Source organism: Alexandromys fortis, unplaced genomic scaffold, assembly GCF_014885135.2.
Source record: "Alexandromys fortis isolate MF-2015 unplaced genomic scaffold, M_Fortis_MF-2015_v1.1 scaffold_58, whole genome shotgun sequence".
Lineage (NCBI taxonomy): Eukaryota > Metazoa > Chordata > Mammalia > Rodentia > Cricetidae > Alexandromys > Alexandromys fortis.
In genome coordinates, this window is record NW_026067940.1 from 3,724,986 (window position 1) to 3,750,267 (window position 25,282).

The window sequence follows — 25,282 nt, forward strand, 5'->3', positions numbered from 1 at the left end:
CCTGCAATAATAAACTATTTTTTAAGAGATAGAATGTATGCAATTCACTTATTTTTATTATAGTATATTTTTATAACTATTCTATTATAGTTTATTGTTAGTTGTTGTTGATAGTATATTACTATGCTTAATTTAGTAATAATGTAGAGGAGAAAATATTTATATAGCATGTAGGCTTTGATATTGTATGAGATCTTTGTTTTCAGTTTTTTAAATTGATTTTATTGAACTATACATTTTTCTCTGTTCCGGTCCCTTTTTCTTACCTCCTCTTCAACCCTCTCCCATGGTCCCCACGCTCCCAGTTTACTCAGGAGATCTTGTCTTTTTCTACTTCCCGTGTAGATTAGATCCATGTATGTCTCTCTTAGGGTCTTCATTGTTGTCTAGGTTCTCTATGATTGTGAATTATAGGCTGGTTTTCTTTTCTTTATGTCTAAAAGCCACATATGAGTGAGTACATATGATATTTGTCTTCCTGTGTCTGGGTTACCTTATTCAATATGTTTTATAGATCCATCAATTTGCCTGCAAATTTCAAAATGTCATTATTTTTTCCTGCTGTGTAGTACTCCATTGTATAAATGCACCACATTTTCCGTAACAATTCTTTGGTCGAGGGGCAATTAGGTTGTTTCCAGGTTCTGGCTATGGCAAACAATGAACATAGTTGAGCACATGTCCTTGTGGTATGATTGTTGTATGAGATCTTAGACACCTACAGGAGGGATCTTGAAATAAATCCCCCTTGGATAAGGGGTACCATTGTGTAATAGACATTCCTAGTCCATGGGCGGGGGGAAGGTACCTCCTGAACTCTCAAGTGTGGAAAGCCCTCCTACCTGGCTGTCCACCCTTGCTAGCTTACCCTGCTCTCCACTGGCCTTCTCCTGCTACTGTGTTCTCTGCAGTGTGGAGGGATGCGGCCCCTTCCTCTTATGTCTGTAGCTCCCCTGACCCTATATGTCTATAGCGTTGGGTCTGTTCTTTCCTCTGTAGAGCTGGAATCAGAGGCCCTAGCAGAGACCTGATCTCCTCAGGCCCAATTCCTGCAGGCAACAGCTCCTGACCCAGAATATAATAAAGACGAATAAGGATGTAAGGAAGGTGTGGAGAGACAATTTAAGACAGCCAATGAAAGATGAGCTGTCAAGAGGAGCCAGCCCCCATTCCCTTTGCGATGTTCAGTGCCTGAGACTTGAAATCCCAGGGTTAGGACAGAGCATGAGTGTGCGTGCGTGCGTGCGTGTGTGCGGGCATGCGTGCGTGCGTGTGTGTGTGTGCGCGTGCGCGCGCGTGCCCACGCCCTCATGCATGCTCACTCATGCTGACACAATGCCTACATGTTTGGAATGCAGATTCCCCCCCCCCCTGCCCCACTCTCACCTGACGTACCAGCGTGGGAGTGAAGGATGCCATTCGTGGTCCCGGGTGTACTAGTAGTGGAGCTGGCATTGGGAAATAGCGGGTCAGCCCTCGGATGCCTGGTGCTGATCAACACACAGCCCTGGAGCCTCAGATGCGCGGAGGGTAGAAAGTAAAGCTACAGAGGAGCATTTAGAACTTCCGGACCTGGGCTTGAGGAGCCCACCTGTGGCTCTGCTCCGGCCTCTGCGAGGCCTCTGACTTAGCTGGGATCTACAGGTGGGCAGAACAGGCCACACAATACCACTCCACCACCACCACACACTTGCTTAGACATTTGACTTTGGGAATATGCTGGGAAGTTCTTCCTAGTATCCTCCCTTCCAGCTGCGATGACTCTTTCCCCCAAGTTTATTCTTCTTTCCCAAGCTTCTTTCCTAGGACAGAGGCAACAGCTAGCCCCTGCTGTTAGTTCCAAAGGCATTGGTGAGATGGGCTCTTTGTCTATGAGGAAGGTAACCTGGTATACAGGCACTTTCAGAGATGCCACACAATGGCCTGGGCATCCCCCAGGGTCTGCCTGCTGCGGAGGAGTTGGAGAACCTCTCGATATGCAAGACTCTGCTCACATCCCTGCAGCACACCTGCCATTGGGCTGCAACTGGGCGGTGCCCCTACACCAGTGACCTCAGCACATGTAAAGGGGCAGAGTGGGTGAGTGGGAGCGAGGCAGGGTTTTAGCCACTTCTGGGACCCTTGGCCAGGAAATTTATTTAGGTTATGGGATGTTAACATACTACTGTGTCAACCTGTTCAACTCTTAGGGCAAAAAAAAAAAAAAATGGTTGAAAAATATTTAAAAAATGAAAATATTTAAAAACTTGAAAAGAAAGTTTGAAGTCAAAGGAGCCAGAGACATGATACACCCGATGTTATGGTGATGTAAGAATAGGTGCTGAAGAGAGAGAGGGAAAATGCCAGGCTCTTACCCATCTACTGTGAAATTGGCTTAGAAAATTCCAGAAGCTACCTCCAGTACTTTCTTTTTAAGACAGTGTCCCAGGCTGGACTCAGTGATCCTTCTGCTTCAGCCTCCCAGGTGCTGGGACTGCAGGCGCGTATCACCATGACCTTTGCACCCCATGTGTGTGCTTGCACCCTCATGCACGTGTGTATGCATGTGCACATGTGTATGTGAGTACTGAAGCCAGAGGCCTCTCTCAGGAGCTGGAGAGATGGTGCAGTCGGTAAAATGCTGGCTGTATAAGCATGAGGACCTGAGTTTGGTCCTCGGCATCTACCCTTTTAAAATAGCCAAGTGTGATTGATGATGCTTATGATCTCAGTTTCGGGAAGGAAGGGACAAGGGGATTCCTGGATTTCTTGGACAGAGACCCTAACCTAATTGGCAAGCCCAGGTCTCCGTGAGAGACCCTGTCTCTCCTAACTACTTGAGCTTAGGTGAGGCTTCATTAGCATCATTGGTTCACGACCAGGATTGTAAGGCAGAGGCCGGTGGACACCACTGTTGAGTTACTGCAGACCATGGTTAAGAAGCAGGTTCGGACAGACAAGAAGCTTGCACATCTGGGAGACTTTGGAGATCGTCAGGAAAGCATCAGATTATCCCAGATATGCAGAGTTGCCTGAGATGTAGCTACCTCCAGAAAACCCTCCCCAGGCCCCAACTCTGGAGAAGATGCCCCTCTGCATCTTCCACGATCCTGGGACCCTCACCTGGACTCTCCAAGGTGTACTTGTCCGTTTCTCAAGCTAGGGTGAGAGCCCCAAGAAAACAGCCCTGGCCACCAGTGCACCAAAGGCATCCCCAGTGCAGGCACCAGCCTCACTGCGTGCGGTGGTTCAGCGGTATTGGTGGGGTGAATGAAGAGATAAACAAGCGAATGAATGGAAGATTGAATACACCGAGGGCCCGATGCCAGGAGCTACAGAGCAGAAACTGGCTCCGGCTGGAGCAGATGGACTTTCTGGAGAGACAGGGTGGGGATCGAGGGAGCTCTCTCCAGACAGGTGGTGGCACTAACCTGGCTCCACTGTGGGCAGGAGCCTGAGGTGTGGCATCCGACCCAGACGGCTGCGGTGAGGACAGAGCCGCAGTGGGGAGCCTCTTAAGCTGCCAGCCAGCCAGCTCATGGCCAGGCTTGGGTTTCATTGGAGTGAGACATCTGTTCTATAAAGCCTTTCACTCGGAGGCTTTGGCCTTTCCTATTCATTCCCCTTATTTTTTATGTTTAAAGGAAGACTTCTTTTGAAAATTTCCACCCTGTTCTAAACAGGCTAAGATGAACAAAGACATGTCCCCACCCCTAGGCTGGGTTGAGCAGAGGGTTCCTGGGACTCGAGGAGATGGGTGCTTGAATCCCAAGGGTGTGCCTGACCTTCGCAGTCTCTGAAGGATGAGTAAGAACTGCATTCTGTGTTTAGAGAGACCCCAGGCTGGTAGGTCAGACAATGCCATCCTAAGCATTTAAACACCAGGCAGGAGATGTGCACAGGCTGGTCATGGGAGCACCCAGGGGATGTCCAGGGTGGGCCATTGGAAGGGAGGACTGTGTCTCATGTGGAATGCTGTAAGGGTCCAGGGAGCCGGATCGGATACCTGGGAGCCCTGGGAGGGAAATCAGGGGCTTCTGATGCCCTTGGTCATGCCAGTGACTCCCAGCTGTTTATTAAGTATTATGTGCCAGAGTTAGTTTAAGGTACAAAGGCTACACAGAAAAGAAAGATGAAACTGAGACACCAAAAATAAACATTGCATTTCAGCTCAGCGAGCTAACACCTAAGAAGTACTCACAAGTTACCATGGATATAGAGGATATATACCTGTCCCTGCCTGAAGTTTGTTGAAGACTTTTACTTCTTTTTATTTTTTAAAAGAGATTTATTTTTATTCCTGTGTATGTGTGTTTATACCACAGATGTGTAGGTACCTGGAGGGTCCAGAAGAGGGCATCTGATCCCCTGGAGCTGGAGTTACAGGGGGGTTTGAGCCTCCTATGTGAGTGTTGGGAACTGAACTCAGGTTCTTTGCCTTCTGAAGAATAGCAAATGCTCTTGACCACTGAGCCATCTTTCCAGACCCTGCTGGAAGACTTTTATAGTTTCAAGTTTTAAGTTTTGTGTGCGTGCATGCTCCTGTGTGTGTGTGTCATTGGTGTATACACACACACACACACACACACACACACACACACTTGTGCATGTAATGGCCAGAGGTCAGTCTAAGGCATCTCCTCAATTCCTCACCACCTTGTTTAAAGTTGTTTGTTTATTTTATTTTGTGTGCATGAATGTTTTACCACATGTATGTTTGTGTAGCACATGTGTATCTGGTACCCAAAGAGTTTAAAAAAGGAACTAAAACTGAGGATGGTAGGTAAGCCGCCATGTGGGTGCTGGTATCTGAGCCCAGGTGCTTTGAAACAACACCAAGTACTTTTGACTGCTGAGCCATCTCTTTAGCCCCACCTTGCCTTGTTTGTGTATGTATGTATGTATGTATGTATGTATGTATGTATGTATGTATGTGTATGTATGCATGTGTATGTACGTATGTATGCATGCATGCGCGTGTATGTATGTACGTATGTATGTATGTATGCATGCATGCATGTGTGTATATATGTGAGATAGGGTCTCTCTCTGGACCGGGAGCTTGCTGATTTGGCTGGACTGACTGGCCAGCAGGCCCGAGGAACCTCTGGTCTTTGCTTCTCCAGAGCTGGGGTCATAGATGTACCTGACTTTTTAATGTTGGGAACCCAAACCCCGGTCCTCATGTTTATGTGGCGAGCATTTTATCATCTGAGTCATCTCCCCAACCCAATTTTGTGATTTTAGAGAAGATCTCCTGTAGCCCAAGCTACCTCAGATTCATTCTTTAGACAAAGATTACCTTACACCCCTGGTTCTCCTGCCATCGAGTGCTGGCTTTACATGTGTGTGCCACCATGCTTGGCTCAAAAAAAGTATTAAAAGCTAACTTTTAGATAGTTCACTGGTATGTGTTTGTCTAGCACATTCAAGACCACGGGCTGCACCCTTAGTACTACAAAATAAAAGACGCTCCTCTAGCTTTTAAGTTCAATACACACTGCAGAAAAGAGTACGTAGCATAGGTTGAGAGCTTGGCACATTCTTGCCAGTGAATACACTGTGTAACCAGCACTCAGAGAAACAGAACATCACCATCTCTGTGCAAGCCCTCAACTCCCATGCCCTTTTCTGGACACCATCTACCCACAGGGGCAGCTAGGATGGTGATTTCAGTGTTGGCTTTAAGCTTTACGGAAAGGGGAGTTTTGTTGAATCTGGCTTCTTTCCCTCTGTGTGTTTGTGATTCCCGCCTATGGCTGCTCATCTTCATTTGCTCAGCCTCATGGCTGCGTGGTATTCACACGGGCAAATAGAGCACAGTTTGTCCATTCTGCTGTGGATGGTGTTGGGCACTTCCCAGTTTGGGCTGTTATGACTATCGCTGCTAAGAGTCGTTCTGTACGGATGTTTAATGAGCACACAGATGCATGTCTGTTGGTGAGATGCCCAGGATGGGAGTTGCTGGGTCAGAGTAGACCCAGGACGAGTCTCAGGAGGTGGGGTGACTATTGTAGACGGAAAGTATGAGATGGGTCACTGGCTTGGCCTGAGCTACAAGACAGGGAAGTGATGGGGGTTAGCAGAGGGGGAGGACAGGAGGATCCCATGGTGAGGGGGGTGTACACTGCCTCAGCTCTGGTGGCTTAAAGCAGAAGTTATCAGCTCTGGAGCCAGAATCCCGTCACACCTCTGCTGGGGGATTTCTGCTTTCTTTTCTTTTTCTCTTTTTCCCCCTCTTTCTTTTTTCCTTCCTTTTTTATTTTGTTTTTTCGAGACCAGGTATCTCTGTGTAACAGTAGCTCTGGCTGTCCTGGAACTCGCTTTGTAAACCAGGCTGGCCTCTAACACACAGACATACATTTGCTTTCTGCCTCCCGAGTGCTGGATGGGATTAAAGGCGCATGCCACCACCACTGGGCTGGAGTTTTGCTTTTCTTGTGGCCATACCACTACAATGTCACCTTGTCTTTTTTTATTATTTATTTATTTGGCATGTGTTACCTTTGTATATTATGGACAAATATCAACAGATTCGAGCCCTTCCGGAGGTTACAGGATAGATTTGCTTTCTCAAATCTGTCATTTTACTATACCTACAAAACACGTTTTCCTAATAATATCATATTCACAGTTCCCAGGAAGCCATACAGTTGTAGTTTGTGAGTGTGTGTGTGTGTGTGTGTGTGTGTGAACTGTTTATCCACCTCACTATCCCCATGGCCCTCCTACACACCCACTTTAATCTCTCCCTTAGCAAGCCCTAGGTCTGGGCATTTACTGATGAGGAATTAGGCTCCCAGACCCAGCTTCCTCCATGAAGACCTCTCTGATGTTACCTTGGCTGGCAGTTGTGAGAGTCCCCTACTGCCAGTTTTCTGAGCTCTGTCCACAGTAGATGGGCAGTGCCCTCAGACCCAGAGTCCTGAGGACTAGGAGTTGTCCTTTCTCCTTTTCATACCAGGCGCTCACACTTCCTGTGTACTCAACAAGGGATTTACATGCCAGGACCTGAGAACAAAGACCTTGACCCCGGGTACCTTTCCATAGGGATCTGGTCCAGCTAAGGTGCTGAGCCTGGAGTAGCTCCGGGAGCCAGGGCTTCCTTTCTTCTTTCCCCTTCTTTCCCCAAACCACCCTCACCCCCCTACCACCTCAGGTGGACCTGGCGGTTACCTGATCCAAGGACCCCTGAGGCTCCACACAGCCGGGAGGGGGGGAGGAGGGAGGGGCAGGGGCACGGAGTGAGCCCAGCCCTTTGCCTTTCCTTGGAGGAGGCTGGAAGACAGGAATGCCTTTGGCTGGGAGACCCTGGCCAGAGATCAGAAGATCAAAGGAAGAGAAGATCAGGGGCGAGGCAGGTGGCACCGCAGAGAGAAGCAGCAGCTGGTGCCTCCTAAGGGCAGGGCTGACCCAGAACGCCCTCCCCTGCCATCTTGCCATCTCTGCTCACTTTGCTGCGTTGCTTCTCTGGATGGAGGTGTTGGGGGTGGGGGGTGAATGCCCCTGAAGGGAGGAATGCTCTGGTGAGCCGTGTTAATACCCTCATGCACCTGGATTCTACCACTTAAATCCCACAACAGTTCACTTAGGAAGGACGATAATACTTTTCTTAGCCCCAGAAACCGAGGCACACAGAGGGGTAAGTAACCTTGCGACCATCAAACCACTGTTCAGGGTCGGTGCCAGGCCACAAAGTGGCTCTCTGACAACAGAGTACTCCCTAATAGAAGGCCGAGAAACTCGCCCAGCTGCCGCGTGAGCTACTGGGGCTCAAGGCTGAGAAAGGCTTCCTGCTAGGTAGGAGTTTTGAACCTGGATCTTGCATCTAGTCTTTCTACATATGTGATGAACCAAATAGGTAAAGGGTTGAGGAAAAGGGTAGGCGAGAGGGGCGCCATGTATAGGGAAGGCCACGCTGGCAGAGGCAACAGAACAAGAGTGGATCAGCGTGGGCCGGATGGGCAAGGGTAGCGCACAGAAGGCCTCAGGGATTGGATGGAGCTCAGAGCACACGAGCCGCCGGGCGGCAGGCGGGGCCACAGGGGCGGGGCCATAGGCGCGGTCTGCGCAGGTGGGTCTGGATGGGGGGGGGGGGATGGCACCGAACTCCTGAAAGCTCCACGAGGTCCCGGGAAGGAAACCCCGAGATCTACGGTATGGGTGGCACCCTCCTGGATGGCCTTGTATCCAGGTGCGCCTGGGCACAGCAGAACGAAACCGCATGGGCTCGCGCTGCGGCGGCTGTGTGACCTGGAGGCCGCGTGGCATTGCCCAGTCTTCATCTCCTCCCGTATTGTGAAGAGAATGCTCATTCTTTTGTCCGTGAAAAAAAAAAAAACGGATCGAATTAAATGAGACCTAGAAGGTGCCAGCGCTGTGGGTGGGAAGAGGGGAGGTGGACCGCAGGGGCAGCAGTCACCGGGCACTCCCGCCGAATCCAGACCAAGTTTGAACACCTCAGGCTGCCCTCCCGGGAGGAAGGAGGTGCCCTTTAATGCGTGTGGGACAGGCGGGCGGCTGGGCTGGCTTTCCAGGTGCAGCCAGGCCAAGGTTTCCCCACACGCCCAACCCCCACTGAGTCCCGGATTGTCACTAGCCTGCCTTGGCTTCCCCTCCCACCAGTGAAAACGCTGGCACCCCTTTGATTCCAGATGGGGGAGACTCGATTTGTGTGAGCACAGCTAGGTCGGGACCATGGGGTGGGGTCCTTTCGCCAGTCCTCCACCCAGACACACAGGGCTTGTGTCCCCCAGGAATAAAGACCTCATGACAGCCTCAGCTAAATAAACAGACAGAGCTGGGGGGGGCGGGGGACGGGACTCCACCCCTCGCTGCCGCTGCAACTATCCTAGTCCTTTTTACTCTGCTCAGCTCTAGTAGTGGAATCCCAGAATCCTGCGGTAGGGTGGAGGCGCAGGGATGGCCCTGGCAGTTCTTCCAGGAGGGCTGTCTGGGCCACGTTGACGTGGATTACTCTCTAAAGGGGTTCCAGTATGGAAGGGCAGTTAGATTTTACACCCATGCAAAGCACCGCAGAACAGAGACCCGATGACCTTGTGGCTGGGGCCTAGAAGAGGAGCTGGCAAGTTGCAGGAAACCAAGGTTTGCAGGACCCAGTGGGTAATTCCTCAGATGCACGGCCATGAATGTTGTGGGGCTAGAAAGAGCCTCAGTGGTTAAGAGTGCTTGCCGCTCTTGCAGAAGACCTGAGTTCAGTACCTAGCCCCCCCACCACCACCACTGTGTGTCTCCTAACTGCCATAACATCCTTCCCTTGACCTCTGAGAGCACCTGAGCAAGCACCCCCTCCTGGAACACTCACCTACGCATAGACACACACACATAAATAAAAATAAAACGTAAAAAAGGGAGAAAGGAAATGGACCTTGAAGCTGGGGTGTGTGTGTGTGTGTGGCAAGGACAGAGAATTGGGACCTGTGGTGGAACTCCCAGACTGTTTGGGGAGAGCAGCCACAGGAATGTGCCACCAGAGGCTAGGAGATGACAGCTCCTAATCAAGGACAGGATCCTGTGGCCTGACCATGTGACTTAAGCCTCAGGGACCAGACTCAAAAAGCTACAGGGATTAGTCGGAGAGGGCCCTATGACTCTAAAGTCCCAGTCTAAGGGCTTGTCACTTAGGCTTTAATTGTCCACTCTGTTGTCATTGTCTTCCATAGACTTGGTTCTTTAAGGTCAGGGAACACACATTGTTAGACTTTGTGGTTTCATCACTGAGCCGGGTGCCTGCATGCTGCAGCCACTTATAAATGCTTACTGAGAAGACACAGAACTGCACGGTTAAGCCACTGGACTAGCGCTTTGGGGCGGTGGGGGCAGGCAGCGATGCGTACAGGTGATGTGTGTTGGTTTACCATGCACCAGGCCTTGCCTAAGCTCTCACTGTTGAGGACGGTGAGACAGAGACGGGTGACATAACTTACACAAAGGGTCAGGAAGAGGTTGTGTCTTTGCAGGAGCATTGTCATTGCTGACCCACGGAATGATGATGACGAGCTGGTCTAGGTCTGGCGAGGAAGCAGGAGCCAAGAGGGGCAGCACACTGTGCAAACCTTGGACCACGCTATGCTCCTAAGGATGGTCATCTGTTAGAGAACCGCTAGGAGCAGCTCCGTCTGCCTCTCTAAGAGTAATAGCAAAGGGCCAAGGGGCAGGAGTCACACCTTGCAATTGACTTTCTGTGTCACTTTTGTCTGGAACCTGAGGCTCTGTAAATGGCCCTAGCTTAGCAGCCTCACACAGCAGTGTTGGGATGGCTCAGCTGGGAAGGGCCTGGCTCCTCCCAAAGAGGTTACCCCATGGCACTGAGGGTTAGGAGCGACCACAGTCTGCTCTTTACTCTTCTCAGGTGCCCAGGCCCCCAGATTGCTGCTGCTGCAACGTGGTATTTCTTTCCTTATACTGCCACGTAGCCCAAGCTGTTCTAGAACTCACTCTGTAGTTCAGGCTAACCTCAAACTCCCAGTCCTTTTTCTTCAGACTCCCAAGTGCTGGAATTATAGGAGTGCCCTACCATGTCTGGCAGAAAAACAAAACAAAACAAACACCTTTCCATAAGAAAAAAGGGGATGCTGGCTATGGTGGTGCGATTTCGTGAGGAGCATCCTCTCCAGGTCTTTTCTCTCTTCAGCTTCCCGTCTGCGGCCTCCAGACTTTGAGGGGACCAACAAAGGTGCTGGTGATGTGACATTCACCAAGTTCCCTGGTCTTTTAACTGCAGTCACGAAGTTGTGTGTGCGTGCGTGCGCGCATGTTTCTATCCTACCTGAAGTTTAGTAATGTCCCCTCCCCTTGCCTTTATCCTGGCCCCACCTTAATTAATTGGGCCACCCGCTGATGCTTTGAGTTTCCAGCCTCTCCCTGGTACAATCTGACTTGTACAAATGTCTCCTTTTCTTGGCAGCCTCCTCACAAATACCCCAAGCCCCTGCTAACCCTTTAGCCTCTCCCTTCTGCTCCATGCCCCCTCTAGATTCCCCCCTCAAAAACCCTCCTGCCACTTTTAGGCAGACTGGGAGACATTCTGTCACCAAAGGGGGAGCCAAGAAATGACAAAGCCAAGCAAATAGTTTTTTTTTATTTAAAACATAGCATTGTTCTCACATAGGATCTTGTGTAAAGCCCAAGAGAACGGTCTGTGCTGTTATGTGGATAGAGACGCACTTTCCCAAGGGAAGCAACATCTGTGTTGCAAATTTCTGAAAACTGCAAAATTCCAAGAGAATTTGGTGTCGTCTTATGTGTTTGGGATTTCGAAGATGATAGTGTCCACGTCCTCTTCAGTAGAAGGTGTCGTCTCAGGAAGTAAGACTACACGCAGGAGGCCACAGTGAAAGCCGGAAGTCTTTCTGGGTTTCGACCTCTTTGGGGTGCTGCAGTAACCTGCAGGTTCCTCTCCAGATCTGTTTTTGCCTACCAAATGGAGGCAGTGTCGGCAAGGTATCTGCCACAGAGGGGGCTCTGCAGACACGTGAAGTGCTGTTTTTAGTCTTAATTTATTGTGTTCATTATTCATTTGTTCTGGTGCTGCAGATGGCTTCCAAGTCCTTTAGCATCATAGGCGGGTGTGCTACCCAGCCTTATATGCTGGTGCCCACCTCTAATCTAAGCACACCAGAGACCAAAGCAGGAAGATGGCAAGTTCAAGACCAGTATGGCCACTTACCAAAATCCGGTTCTCCAGAAAAAGTATGTAATAAGATGTGTCATTGTGTATTAATAACTGTAATTCAGTCAAATAACTATGATATTACTAAGGGTGTATTCACTAAGCACTGTTTCACATTGTTAACACTGATAGCTTCCTATCACGACTCTTGTTAGGTGAGTATTAACACTATTGCTATCCCATTTTACAGGCGAGAGAATGGAAGCTTAGAGGTAGAAAGTGGCAGGGTCACACACTCAATGTGCTGAGGAAAGGCTGAAGGCAGCTGTGAGGTTTAGCACATGCTCACTGAGTGACTGGGCACGAAGAACCACAGGGGCACCATCGCCAAGCTCTGCCACTAAAGAGGTAACCAACTATGGGACAAAGTCATGGCAGGGGATGGGTTCTCACCACGCTAAGGGCCCCTTTCCCAAGGACAGAGTCTGTTTCTCTTTCTCTCGTTCTGTATGTCTGCCTATCTGTCTCTCTCTCACACATACACACACTCACATACACTCTTATACACTCACACACACACACACACCATGGCTGAGGAGGAGAGGCTATGTTCATTAGTTTGACTGTGGTAGTTATTTCAGAGTGCGAATGTGTACCAAATCAGCAAGTTGTATACCTTAAATATATACAATAAAAATAATCCAACATAGCTAACAGTAGAGATAGCCGGAGTCCTTAGCCCAGGAGGTAGAACAATGACTCTGTGTCACCAGCCTCTTCTCTAGTGTGGGGTGTCCTTTTACCTACACCCCAGCAGAATCCACACAGCTTGTCTGCCTCTGGAGTTTCCTCCCATAGGGGAAACTCAAACAGACCAGTTTGCATTTGTCCTTGGGTCTCAGCCAGATCCTAGAGGAGCGTCTCCAGGTGCCCACCCCCTTCAGTGTGGTTCTGCTGCTCAGGGCCCCTCAGTTTCCTAGCATCCTCCCTCTTATCAAACCTGTTCCCTGTCTCCATGGTGACACCGCTTCACCCAGCTTCCTTGGGTGGTCTGGTTGCCTCACAGGGCAAAACTCTAGAACATTTTCCTAATGTGCAGCCAGAAGCTTCCACTTCCGGTGCCCAGGGCTACCCCTCTTGTAGGGACAACCCTTCACTCCAGCAGCCTCTCCCATAAATACCCTCCCCAGCCCTCCGGCCACACCATGCTGTGTCCAGCTGAGAGGACACATGGCCCCTCTGGGCATCCCAAGGCCTACTGGGAAGAAAGTTTCAGAGTGTTAGCTGCTCTCCACGCCCTCTTGGCTGTCAGTGACAGCAGTTGTGGGTTAAGCCCAAAGTAAAAATTTGGTGTCCAAAAATTAAGAATTTCAGGATGACAATAGCAGGTAATTAAGCTTGGGTTTTCCAGAGTATGGGGTCCTATGCAACTGAATAGGCCCTAGGCCCTGAACAGAGCCCTGGAGAGCTGTGCGTATGAGTGTGTGTGTTGTAATATATGTGCTATAATGTATGTGTGTTGTGTGTGTGACATTGTATGAGTATGATATGTATTCGTGTGTATGGTCTATGTATGCATTTTGTGTATGGTATGGTGTGTATATCATATGTGTGCATGCGGTGTAGTATGTGGTGATATGGTGTGTGTCATATGTGGAGTGTGTAATATGTGGCGCATGTGTATAGTGTATAGTGTGTGGTGTGTATAATATATGGTATGTATGGTGTAGTACGTACTGTGTGTAATATAGTGTATGTGGCATATGGTGTGTACAGGGTAGTATGTGTGCTATATGTAGTATATGGTATGTGTAATGTAGTGTGCATGGTGTGTGTAATGTAGGGTGTGTGGTGCGGGGTGCGTAGCGGTGTTTGTGGATGTGGTGTAGTGTACATGTGATATATGGTGTTTCTACTGTGTGATGTGTGTTCATAGGGTGATGCTCATAGGTGATCATGTTCACAGTGGTCCAGCAGCGCTTGTGTTTAGGTTTAGGTATCCAGTTCAGCCGCAAATTAGCTAGATTCCAAAACAGCATCACTGGACACCAGGTCTACACGGTCAGAAGACAGACCGAAGGGTGAGCAGAGGCAGGAGAAGGAGTCAGGCTTATCTAAGGTAACAGGGCCAAAGAAAGTCTTCCCAACATCCAGGGAAAGACCTGGGGAAGCTGCTTTCTTCTCAGAAAGGGCCTCTGCAGAGATCCCAGGATACTTTGTAACCTTTGAATAACCATAGCTCCAACATGCAAACTGCTGAGTGGAAGAAATACCTGCCTGTGGGTCACATGGATGTCCAGGACTCTGAAAGACAACATAGCACATTCAGACACTCCCATATCTCAGAAACATGTGGACATGCCAACACAGCCACAAACAAACCTCCAGCACCCAAGGGTCCAAGCGTCCTCCAATTTCCCACAAGCCAAGACATGATGGAAATGTCAGAGCTGTGTCCTATGGGTTGCACAGTTGGTCTCCTAGGACAGTCATGGGTCAGAGCTACAGACTTGACAGGACAGCCTCTGTGTTGTCATCCCCTTTGTTCCCTGAAGGGTCCGCCACTATCATTTTGCACTATGGTGTCAGTGTGGATGATGTGGCCTTCGGATTCTCTGCTTGGCCTCCCTTCTCCAATCCTTGCGTTCCTTTGCCTTCCCCTTCTCCTGGCACAGCCTCACCCCTCTCCCTCTTGTGAGAGCAGGCTGAAAGGGACTCCCCCACCAGACATCATTTGAAATCCACCCTCCAGCCCCACCCGGCCCCTCTACAGCAGCTGGGCTGGTAGACAAGCTGGGTGCTTGTCTGGGGCAGGATGTGGGGAGGTGAGGGTGGAGGTGGGTGCAGCCCCCTCCTCCCCAGGGGAGAACAATGAAGCCGCTGGCCTTGGTGGTGAGGTGGAGGGAGTGGGAGGGGGGCATGGAGCTGCATCAGAGCCTCTGAGTGCGGCCCCTGGGGGGACAGCTGAGTGATGAGGCCTGAGTCACATGCCCTGTGTGCTCCTTGAACTCCCGCTCCCCTGCCTGTCAGGACACATCCAGAAATGCACAGGGTAAATATTTAGAGGTAATCGTGGTTTTTTTGTGGCATCTTGCACCTCCTCCTTCCTGAGGATGAGCCAGGCCTGGGATTAGAGAGAGGAATCCAGGTAGACTCAAGACTGTAGCCTGGGCCTCTGTGAACATTGCCTCTGTGGCATCATGCGGGTTGAACCCAGGCTGACATCCACCAAACATCCCTCTTCATTTCTCTGGCCCCTGTCTTCACTGTGACCCGCGTGCCAGCTGCAGTCTCAGCTGAGCTGGTTCTAGCCCCACAGGGCAGCAGATGGCCCCTCTATTTCCACAGGAGAGTGGGGAGGGAGGACAGACAAGAGCAGCCCGTGCAGTGCATGCCAGTTTTCTTGGCTTTACCCTGCGTGGAATGTCCTCCTTCCTTGGAAGACATGGAGCCAGCGCCCGAACTTTATCAAAGATAAAACATTTGAGACTAAACAGTCTTTTTATAGCCCAGAGCTGGGCTTTCTGGACACATGTTCCCCACCATTCCCAGCCTGCCTCTCTGAGCAGGAAATCAAACATGTTTCTGGTCACACAGAAGCAGGAAGGTTTGAGGGTGACTTGTACTCCTGGGCACAGGGGAAAGCTGCAGAAAGACCTGTGCTGCTCGGTGATGCGGCCCCACCGGTGCAGCCCCGGGGAGCCACACAGAAGCAAGAATCAGCTGCGAGGGGTTTGGGACAGGATGGAGCCCAAATGTGTCAGGCGTGTGCCTGCAACCTCAGACACTGCTGCTCACTCGGGCACACACACGTTGGGCAGCACCCAGAAACCCAGCCGTTGGCTCTCCACTTACAGGTCTGTAGAGCTGAGGTTCCTGCACATATGATACCAAGGGGAAGGTGGAGGGAGGAGGGGAAATAGCTATTAAGTTTGTACTATTTACCCAGCAGTCTGTAAACATTAACACACTTAATCCTCACAAAGACCTTACCTACTTAATTTTATTTTTTAAGGGATGAGGAAATGGAGGATTGTAGTGGTCAAGATTGGTACCTAGAGGAGACATTTGATTTGGGGGCTCTCTGACTCCACTTAATTCTCTTTTAATTTATTTTTTAATTTATTTTTTTAATTTGAAAAAGTTTAACTCTTTAAATTTTGCGGGCATTGGGAGGTGGGGAGTGTCTGGAGGTCATAGAATTAAGCTTGGGAGTTGGTTCCCTCCTTCCACCATGTGGATTCTAGGGGATGAACCTGGGTTGGCAGCCTTGGCAGCAGGTCCCCTTACCCACAGAGACAGGTCGCTGGCCCCTTTTTGTTTTCCTGAATGTAACATAGCAGCTCTCCCAGGATTATGGTCAGGATTAATGGGATTATTTGGATAAAGGCTAGTCAGTGCCCGGTAGTAAGCTGGGTCTTCAGTAATGGTGATGTAATCATAGTGATGGTTTTGTGGGGGGGGCATCTCAGGGAACGGTAACACAAGTTCTTCTGGATGATAAAGGCAATATAGGATGAGTTAGAGGGTGTATGCACATAGACACCAGCTCTGCACATCCAGCTACTCAGTACCTGGGCATCTTCTGGGAAGTGCCAAGAGGTCCGGGAAAGCAGAGCCAGAAGGAGGTGGGCAGAGACCTCAGCAGGCAGTGAAGCCCACCACTACTAACAGTACAACACACCTGGCTGGGGAAGAATCCGGGTGCAGGAATCTTAAAGTCTGCAGCATGGGTAGGGACCACGAGTCTAAGAGTGAAGACTTTGTTTATGCTAGGGACCTTGCCTTCCTGATGTGAAATTCTATGCTCCTTTTTTTTTTATCCCCCCTGGCTCCTCCCTTAATGGGGAGCTGGGTTTACTGGCTAACCATAGCTAGTCCCTGGAGAACCTGCCGAAGGAAGCATGAAAATCAGAGGGGGCAGTGAGAAGAGACCAGAAACTGACGACTTTTTGGCTCCTGAAGTTGCATGTGGCTGTTGTTGCCAGACAGCCTGTGGGGTCAGGATGGCATGGAGGGAAGGTGGAGGAACAGAGGTCCAGGGGTCCCCCAAACAGGCCTGGAGCTAAACATCACAGCTGGTACAGGCGATACTCAGTCTCCTTTCCATTTTCTCTCCACTCAGAGACCTCAGTATGAACAACCTCACGGAGCTTCAGCCCGGTCTCTTCCGCCACCTGCGCTTCCTGGAGGAGCTGTGAGTTGATGGTTGGGTGAGAGTGGGATGTGGGTGGGGTGGAGGGTGCGTGGGTGGAGGAGCTCTGTGGTCAGCAGTTGTAGGGACCAGGGCTCCCCAGAGAAAGGAGGAGCTCAAGGGAGAAAGTGGAGCTTGGGGAACAGGTATTGGATTAAGACAGCTATGTGGAGGACTCCCAAGAGGACCTGTGTCAAGCCATGTGGCACCAGAGTCTGATTCAAAGCTCTCTGGAGTTCTTTCTCCTGCACTATTCCCATCCCCCAAAGACAGGGTCTCACTGTATAGCTCAGGGTGGCCTGAATTTCACTACTGTAGCTCAGACTGGTCTTGAACTTGCCATTATCCTGCCTTAGGCTCCTGAGGGCTGAATTTCCTGCCTTAGGCTCCTGTGGGCATGAGTCACCATACCCAGCAGAGATTTTCCCTCTTTTAATAATTTTTTTTCAATTTTATGTGTATGGGTTCATGTATGTCTTGTGTACCACATGCATGCCTGTTGCCCAGGAGACAGAAGAGGACATCAGATCCCTTAAAACTGAAGTTACAGATGGTTGTGTGAGCTGCCATGTGGGTGCTGGGAAAACCAGGCAGTGTTCTTAACCACTGAACCATCTCTCTGGGCCCTGGCTTTCACTCATGACCCTGCCTTTCCCAGGAAATCATCCCTAATACCAAGCCGTCTCTGCGGGAGGCAATGCTCCGGGTGGATGGGGCAAGTGGTGGGCAGGCAAGCCAGTTTTTCAGGGCAGCAGAGGCCATGCTGAGGTGGCTGTGAACAGCTTGGAAGAGATGCAAAGGAGAGCTAAGGCCATTTGGCGAGGGAGACTTTCTGTCTCCCACTCTGAGAAGGGCTGGACCCGTGTTAAAGGCCCTACCTGAAGGAGCAATCTGCCACCTAGGCCCAAGTGTGCAGACCCAAGTGTCTCCTTTTAAAGCAACAAATATCAAATAAAGAGACTAGAGGCAGAGTCCCCCTCAACAGTGGAGACTCTGGGCCTCGGAGACACTAGCTGTTACGGAGGTATATCCTCACCCATGGGTTAACACTTTTAACACTGGCTTCTAAAGTGGGGGTGGTGATACGTACCTCCAGTTCTAGCACAGGGGAGGCTGAGACAGAGGATTGTGAATACTAGGTTATCCTAGACTACCTAGTGAGGCTCTGTCTAAAAACAACAGCAAAAACCCAGACAACAACAAAACACACACACACAAACCAAATCACAGCTTTTTTTTTTTTTTAATTTGAGGGTTAATACAGGTTGAGCATTCTCAATCAAAAAATCTGAGATCTGGAATTTTTTTTGGAGGGGAGGGGGGACAGGGTCTCATTATGTTGCCCAGGCTAGACTAGAATCCTAAATGTAGCCAAGGCTGGCTTTGAATTCATAATCTTCCTGCCTCAGTACTTGGATTACAGGTGTGTACTACCATACCTAAATTTAAAATCTGAAACTTTTTCTGCACTGATAGGTCACCACAGTGGGCAGCGCTGCATCTGACCTCATGTGGCATGTTTGAATCAAATGCACAGCACTGAAATCATTGTAGGAGTCAAGGGTTGCAGTTTAGTGTTGGGGTAATAACTCATCACGTTTGAGGTACCAGCCTTCATCTTTAGCATCCTGCCCCCTCCAAACAAGACAATATTGCATAAAACTACCTTCAGATTCCATGTTTATAAAACAATCACATGTTTGGTTTAGTTGGTGAGATGCTCAGGGAGTAATGGCACTTAACCACCAAGCCAGACAACCTAAGTTTGGTCCGCAGAGACCCACATGGCGTACGGAAAGAAGCTTAGGTCCTCATTTGACTAGCGCATGTGGGTCACGGCGCATATCCACCCACAGACACACACACCAAATAAATAAATGTAAAATCAAGTGGATTTCTGTTTAAACTTGGACTCATACCCCAGACAGCTCATTATCTAGATGCAAATATTTGGAAATCTGAAAGACTCTCAGCGCCAAACACGCCTGACTCCGAGCATTTCAAACAGGGGATACTCACTGTACCCTGCATTTCCCCGGATTAGCTGTGAAACTGGAGCTCATGCCTGTGAGGTGTACAGTGAACCGCAGGGCTCAGTAAATGGCACACACTGCCACCATTCTCCTGTACGCTTGGCTCACCCCCTTCGCGGATTACCTGGCAACACCCCTGACCTCTGTCTTTGGTTCCAGGCGCCTCTCCGGGAACCATCTCTCACACATCCCGGGACAGGCGTTCTCCGGCCTCCACAGCCTGAAGATTCTGTAAGTAGAGGCTAACCCTTTTCACTCAATGCGTGGCACCGCGGATGGCGGTCCGGGGGTTTCGTCACTCTCGAGTCTGGCTTTGCTCCTCGTTTCCTTGTCTCCACTTTTCATTCCACTCGTTATTTTCATTTCTTTGCTTCCTTCATCTGATTTGTAAACAAGATTAAGAGGAGCCTCAAGTGCCTGGCAGGCCTTCGGGGAGGAGGCGTCTTTGTTTATGAATGGTGATCACGGTAGTTTCAGTTGAGGTTTGTTTTATCTTTTATCATTTATTTATGTGTGTGTGTGTGGAGTCACATGAATGTTGAGGCCCGAGGACAACTTTGGAGTTGATTCTCTCCTTCTACCATGTGGGTCCCAAGGACAGAATTCACCCATCAGGCCTGGCAGCGTACCCACCCATCAGGCCTGGCAGTGTACGCACCCATTAGGCCTGGCAGCGTACGCACTGAGCCACCTCACTGGTCCTTTGCTTCAATTTTGAGGACTGGGGATATAGTTCAGCTGGTCGAGTGTTTGCTTAACATCAGTGAGGTTCTGGGTTAGGTCTCCAGCACTGCAGAAATCAGGCATGATAGTGCATGCCTGTAATCCCAGAACTCGGGATGAGCAGGAAGTCCAGGGGGCCAGGCTGCTTTGTCGTTGAAGTGCTTGCCATGCAGACTTGAGTTGAAGCCCTAGAACCCTCTTAAAAAGCCAAGTATGAAAAAAAAAAGCCAAGTATGATGGCTTGGGCTTATAATCCTAGGCTGAGACAGGAGGACAACCTCCACCCCTCCGGGGCTCAGATGCTAGCCCACTTAACTTCATTGGTGAACCCCAGGTCCCAGTGAGAGACCTTGTTCAAAAAAACCAAACCAAACCAAACCAACCAAACAAACAAAACCCAAAAAATAAAAGAAGAAAGACAGAAAAAAGCAAGGTGGTTGGTTCCTGAAGAACGACATCTGCTGTCTTCGATCTCTGTGTGCACACGAAGCCACACACGTGCATCTGCTCAGCCATGAACAGCTTGAACAGGTGTATGCAAGTTCAAGGCCATTCTCAGCTATACAGTTTAAAAACTTTATTTTTAAACCCAGTACTTTTTAGTTCAGTTCAGTTTTGTTTTGTTTAAGTTAGTATACATGATAATGGGCCTTATTTTTGCTTTTCTTTGTGTTAAAATCACGTAAACTTCCCGACTAAGGTGCTGCCTCATGCCATGCTCAGGTGGGAAAGCAGCATACACTATGAGGTTTCCGTCTATACACGTCATACTTGGCGCATGTCTCCTTCCCCACTACCCTTCCCATCCTTCAGTTTTTGATTGACTTTATTTTGTTCTGGTTTTTGTTCTGTGTTTTTTTTTGGGACAGGATCTTTCTATGTAGACCTGCTGACCTGCAACTCAGCAACTTGATATGTAGACCAGGAAGTCTCAAATTTGCAATGATTCCCTCTGCCTCTGCCTCCTGAGTGTTAAGCTTACAAGTGTGAGCTACCACGTCTACCACGTCTAGCTTTCCTTCTTTCTTTTCTTCTCCCTTCCTTCCTTTTTCCTTCCTTCTCTTCCTTCTCTTCCTTCCTTCCTTCCTTCCTTCCTTCCTTCCTTCCTTCCTTCCTTCCTTCCTTTCTTTCTTTCTTTCTTTCTTTCTTTCTTTCTTTCTTGAGAGGTTTCGCTCACTCAGGATAGCCCTTTCTGTCTGATGCTCTGAACTGCTGGGATTACATGCCGCCTTTTCTTCTTCTTCCATGTTTTTCCTTAGCCTCTGTGCGTCCAGCTCTAAGCTCTCACAGTCACTGTGAAGGAATCTCCTTCAAGTCAGGCTGCCTCCTCTAGCTCCTTCATACTTTCTCGGGAGCAAAAGGAGCACAAAGTTGGGAGAGGACCTGGCGTTTTCTCACTTAGTTCTTATTGCTAGTGAGCTGTCAGCCTGCAGTAGAGAAGAAAATTCTTTCCTCCCACTCCAACCCATGGTGCACCTTGGCCTAGCTAAGTCCATCTTTCCACGGGGCGAAGTAAAGGTGGGAGGAGATGGGAAGAAGTGGAAAAAGAGCTGAAGGCAGATGGAGATCCTGGAGAGGGCACAGCATCCCAGGGACCAGTGTGGGAAGATGTGCATTGGAAGGGCTGATCCTAAAGCGACGTGTTAGCGCCTGGGGCTTCTCCAGGGCGGAGCGCTGCTTTCCAGTTCTGCCATTTGGCTCCAACTCTACTTGCAGCTCTTTGCGCAGTCGCACAGCTCACTGGCTTCACAAAAGCATCCTGCGGAGGAGAGAGGCCCTGAACATCAGTTCTGGGTCTGGGTTCGGTATGGTACCCACCCAAAGGCAGATCTCTTTCTTGTTTTGAGGCTCATGGGCTGACAGTGGTCCTTCCTCTGGGGCTCCCTGCTTCCGGATGGTCATCAGTCTGTATCTGAGCACTTTCTGCGTCCGGTATCCCCAGCTCCGCTCTCTTATCTGTCGCTAAATCTCAGACTCCAGGACTCCAAGGCGCCTGCACATTTTATCTTCGCTCTGCCTTACTATGGCTCCCCAATATCCTTGGTCCCCCCATCCCCGTGTGCTCTATCTGCCTCTCTGTCAACAGCTTCTCAGTTCTTCCTGCTTTCTCTGTCTCACTCCCTATAGTTGCCCAGGGTGCACGGGGCGGGGGTGGGTGGGAGTGGGGGAGGAGGCATCTCGAACCCACAGCGCCGCGCAGCGCAGGCGGCCTGCTTGGTGGCATAAATGTGCCCAGTGGCAGGTTCAGACCTGCAGTCGGATTAGAGAGCAGGGTTCTGTTTGCTGGGTCTTCAGAAGATGTGAGGCTCACGTCCCGTTCCTAAGGCTCTGGCTTAGAGATGAGCCTCCTCTTTCTTCTCTGCCTGCATTAGGCAATAAATCAAAGCCTGAAAGAAACCGCAGCCTGCCCGCCCCCTTCCAACCAGCGGCGCCAGTGAGCAGGTTGGCCAAAAGCTGAGGGTGGGAGCCAGGACAGCCATGCTGCTCACCCCCACTCTGCCAGTGACCCCCATTTTGCTCCATCTTTGAAGACCACCTATCCCTAAAGCCTTGTGTGCTTGCAGAATTTCTTGTTCAGGGATAGTGGGGGACCCCACCCTTCTGCCCCAGTGTTTCAGAGCAGGAGAGTCCATGTGTGTCCTGGGTACAAAGTCCTTCCTGACATCCAGTGTCTCCTTCACTGGTTGCAGGTCCTTGTCTCTCACACCTGTCAGAAAACTAGAGCAGCAGAGCCCACCCCACGCTCAGCGTAAGAGCTTCCCTCTGTATAAGGGGACTGTACCTTTCTACCTTCGGACCCTTCCCAAGGCTGCGGCTTCTGTTCTCTGAGTCCTGGCCAGGCTGAGCGGAAATGGGGACAATGGACAGGATGACACGATGGATGCTCTGCCCCCTTGTCATCCTGGAAGGGATCCCTCCCCCTTCCTAGAGTCCTCCCAGGCGACCCCCTCTCCTCTGAGGGTTCCCCAAGTCCTCAAGCTCAGAGCTTAGCGCAGGCCTGATCAAGAGTGCTAGGCTGTGCAGGAAAGTCTAAGCTTGCATCAGTCTGTGGGGCCCAGACGCTAAATTCACAGAGCTGCCCTAAGGGCAACTATACTCCTGCTGCCCCAGACAGGGACCTCTGGATGTTATGCCTGCTGTGCCTTTGCCAGGCATAGAACAGCTGTGGGAGGGGCTCCTGGATCCTGGTCCCAGCTCAAGGGGGTATGAGTATGTGTTGGGTTTCCCTACACTACCTTCCCTCAAAAGTGGTCGTCCTTAGAAAACGAGCGTGGTCTAGCCTTGTCCCTGCCCGTCCTCTGCAGACCATAGGACCAGCTGCTGCCCTGTTTCAGGTTGATGTGGTTCCATCTAGAACAACACAACTGGGCCTTAACTACCTCACATCAGGCCCAGGTTTGAGTGACAGGCGAGGAGGAGGCTCAGGGGCTTGCCTCTGCTCTCTGCCTTTAGGAACCTGGGCAGGAGGTTTTCTTAGGAAGCTCTGCTCCTGCAGAGAGCCCAGAGTTTGTGACTGAGGATTCTTAGCCAGTGCCCTCTTTAGTAAAGACTCGGGTTCTAGAAGCTGTTCTCTGCTTCTGATCTTTGCCCATTCATCTAAAGCTTGCCGGAGGCAGAGAGGAGCACAGAGGAGTTAGATCTCAGGCCCAGCCAGAGGAAAGCCAGTGCAGCATCAATTGCGGCCCTCTTCCTCACCACACGGACTGTCTCAGGTGGATATTCACTGTTTCCTCTCCCACGGCACTTGTTAATTGAATGGAGCTGACCTGAGAGGGACTTGTGATTGGGGGTGCTGACTTTTGAGAAGACTGCAAGGAACCCAGGGAGATCCCCTAAGCTGTTCTTCAGCGAAAGGTCAACCCCCCCCCCAAAAGGATTGGATGCCAGGAAGTGGGGCTTCTTGGCAGCAGAGAGACTTGAGGCCAGACTCAAGGCTTTACCATAAGGTGGGCAGCAGGGAAAATGTCTAGATTTCTGCTCTCTAAGAAGTTTTCTTCGTTTTAAAGTGAGGAAGTTGGATGAATTCCTCAGTATTTTTAGTTGCAGAATTGAAATCATCCTAACCCCAAACACTGGCCAGTGGTAATGGTGCATACTTGTACCCCAGCCTCAAGGAGGCTGAGATACAGGGTCATGGAGTTCAAAGCCAGGCTGGGCTATATGTAAAGACTAGCTTTAAAGAACCAAGCCCTGGGGCTGGAGCGATGGATCAGAGGTTAAGAGCACATGCTGCTCTTGCGGAGGACCGAGGCTCAGTTTCGAGCACACACATGGCAGCTCACAACCGCCCTAATAACTCCAGTTTCAGCAGTTCCAGCATCCTCTCCTGGCCTCCTCAGGTACCAGGCATGTATGTACATGCATCCACAATTAATAAAAGCTCGGAGACAGAAATTGGGGTTCAACCTGAAGGTCAGAAAAGCAAAGCAGCCAGCCACTGGCCCTTACCTCTATCTCAGTCTGAAATGGCGATCTTGCCTCCAGGAATCTCAGAATGAAACTGTGTCTGTGAGCTGTCTCCTCTTGTTTCATATTCCTCTTTAGGGCTGGAATTAGTAGTGTGCACCACTACTGCCTGGTTTCTATGGCAAACTAGTGTGGCTACTGGGATTAAAAGTGTGTGTTATTGCTGCCTGGTCTGTAAGGCTGGCCAATGCGTCTGCTTTACTTACTTCTCTGATCCTCAGGCAAGCTTTATTTATTAAAATACAGATGAAATGCAGAAAACACTCATAGACATTTAAAATAATCAGTAGCAGTGCACAAGGCCCTGGATTCGATTCCTGCGTGGGGAAGAACAAAACAAAATCTCACTTTATCCAGAAACATGAATACATAAAACTGAAGAGGAAGGACCTTCTCTACAGGGTGCAGAGGGTGGGTGAGCTCCAGCCCGTGCCTCACTCATCTGCACGGTGGCACCCAGTGGCACCAGGTTCACAGGAAGAGCCTTTCGGAGAATTATGGTAGGGGGACAGTGTTGATTCTCTGCTACTTGGCCCCCTGGGTCTCTGAAATTCATGGTTTCTGTTCCCAGATGCTTTTCTGGCAAGAGAAAGATTTTGAGCATGCTTTTTGTACATAAGTTGGGGGAGAGTTGCTGAGGACCAGACTTCCACCTGTTGGTGCATTGGACTCAACCTGGAGCTTGAAAATAAATGAAGCCATGTCTTTTACAGCAAGAGCCCCAGAAGCTCAAGTGGATTGGTCTGTGGCATGAGCATTTCCTAGGTGATTCTAATGTGCATGTAGGGTGGAGAGCAAAGGGTTCAATCCACTTTGCCTCACCAGACACAACAATGGCTAGACAGAGGGCACCGAAGCACTGGTCTGGAGTGGGACTTGGAGCCTGGACCTCATGCTGTCATTTTGATTTGTAACTCTGGGGAAATCACCTCCCTTCTCTCAGCCTCCATTGTCTCGCCCTGGAGAATAAAGGGTTGCTCCCTCCTGACAGTCTTTCTGCCCCTTCTGACCCAACTGTGCTTCCATGCAGTAGTGTTGGGAAAGGAGGCTGGGGACAGCAAGGGAAGCGGGCCAGACCCAACACCTGTGACCACGCTACACTCTAGCTTGCTGGGTATTGAGTCACGAAAAAAAGCCAGACTGTCTGGCCCAGCTTGAGTTGTTTGGGAAGACACTGAGCCCCCGACGCTGGAAGGAAGGAGAGTTCAGTGTAGTCACAGAGGTGCTGCAGACTGTGCTGGGGAGGCACAACAT

At 50.1% G+C, this 25,282-nt stretch overlaps 1 protein-coding gene across 1 annotated transcript in view; it reads left to right on the plus strand.

The window, feature by feature from the left end:
- Lgr6 (leucine rich repeat containing G protein-coupled receptor 6) overlaps positions 1-25,282 on the plus strand; it is a 116,730-nt gene that overhangs the window by 12,425 nt on the left and 79,023 nt on the right. Inside the window, exons 2-3 of the mRNA XM_050147849.1 lie at positions 16,737-16,808; positions 18,998-19,069. Of these exons, the coding sequence (XP_050003806.1) occupies positions 16,737-16,808; positions 18,998-19,069 (144 nt within the window). The remainder of the gene's footprint in view (positions 1-16,736; positions 16,809-18,997; positions 19,070-25,282) is intronic.